The sequence below is a fragment of the Vigna radiata genome, unplaced genomic scaffold (assembly GCF_000741045.1).
Source record: "Vigna radiata var. radiata cultivar VC1973A unplaced genomic scaffold, Vradiata_ver6 scaffold_1865, whole genome shotgun sequence".
Classification (NCBI taxonomy): Eukaryota; Viridiplantae; Streptophyta; class Magnoliopsida; order Fabales; family Fabaceae; genus Vigna; species Vigna radiata.
The window spans coordinates 1-1529 of NW_014543526.1; the positions used below are offsets into that span (position 1 = coordinate 1).

At 39.1% G+C, this 1529-nt stretch overlaps 1 protein-coding gene across 1 annotated transcript; it reads left to right on the forward strand.

The window, feature by feature from the left end:
• Nucleotides 1-59: 59 nt before the first annotated feature.
• LOC106754479 lies at nucleotides 60-1492 on the forward strand (the record flags this gene model as incomplete). Its single annotated transcript, XM_014636495.1, has 2 exons — nucleotides 60-1237; nucleotides 1360-1492. Coding segments are annotated over 2 exons (1311 nt in total), but the record flags the coding sequence as incomplete, so codon positions are not given.
• Between the last annotated feature and the right edge of the window lie 37 nt (nucleotides 1493-1529).

The window sequence follows — 1529 nt, forward strand, 5'->3', positions numbered from 1 at the left end:
GGATGAAGTTGTTGTTGAAGAATTAAGTTCAAGTGATGATGCAGTAAGTGATGATGCAGGGGTGGTGCATGGTGAAGTTCCTGTTGGAGTAGTTGATGAAGAAGAAGTGAATGAAGGACTAGTTGATGTTGACGTTAATATTCATGAAGGGGTATTACATGACGCAGTAGAAGGGTCAGTTTCAGTAGAATATAGTGAGAATGACACAGATGAATATAGTGAGAATGACACAGATGAATATAGTGAGAATGACAGAGATGACAGTGGAGATATCCAGAGAAACCCAAAGGACAGGGGGTTGTCTGATGATGACTGGGAATCAGAAGCATTGAACAGTCTAGAAGAGAGTGGAAGTGAGGATGGTGTTGATGAAAGGCAAAGTTGCGGTCCATTTGGGTCTTATGTGAAGCAAAAAGATATGTCAGAATACAAGTGGGAAGTNGGAACAAAGTTCAGTGATAAGTCAGAATTTATGGATGCTGTTAGAAGTTATGCCGTGCATTCAGGGAGGAATTTGAAGTTTCTTAAGAATGANAATAGAAGGGTTCGAGTGAGATGCTTGGGCGCAGAAAAAAAATGTCCATGGATGCTTTACTGTGGATATTTAGAAGGATGTAGAACTTGGCAATTGAGAAAAATGCAAGATACCCATACCTGCAGTAGGCAATTCAATGTCAAAATGATGAATGCAAAGTGGTTAAGTGACACTTTAGATAACACACTACTTGAAAATCCGAATTTGAAGATATGTGACATACGGTCAAAAGCATTGAGGAAATGGAATACAAGTGTCTCACTATCTAAAGCCCGTAGGGCAAGATTAATGGCATCAAGCAAACTTGAAGGGTCATTCAANGATCAGTTCAGAAGGATATTTGATTATGCACATGAATTATTAAGGTGTAACCCGGGATCAACTGTTATAGTTAAAGTGAATAGTGAAAGTGGTCAGCCAACCTTCGAAAGGTTCTATGTATGTTTGAAAGCTTGCAAGAATAGCTTCGTCTCTTGTAGGCCCTTTATTGGTTTGGATGGATGTTTCCTAAAAGGAAAGTACAAGGGNGAGCTATTAACAGCTGTTGGTAGAGATCCTAATGACCAGATGTTACCTCTGGCATATGCAATTGTGNAAGTAGAAAACAAAGAAACTTGGTCCTGNTTTTTGGAATTGTTGATAGAAGACCTTGGGGGCACTGAAGTAATGGATGCATGCACTTTTATGTCTGACCAACAAAAGGTATACGTATTTGTTAAATTTTGCTGACTTATTTATCTAAGTTCAATTTGGTCCCCTTTTTTGATAAAAAATGTTCAATTTGGTCCCCTTTTAACTTTAAAAAAGTTCAATTTGGTCCCCAGGGTCTGCAGCCAGCATTGGAAGCACTGTTACCTAATGCAGAGCATAGATTTTGCANGAGACACTTATATGCAAATTTCAGAAAGAAGTTCACTGGAAACACCTTGAAGACATTGATGTGGAAGGCTGCTACTAGTACCTACCCCCAAGCTTGGGAAAAAGAAATGTTGAC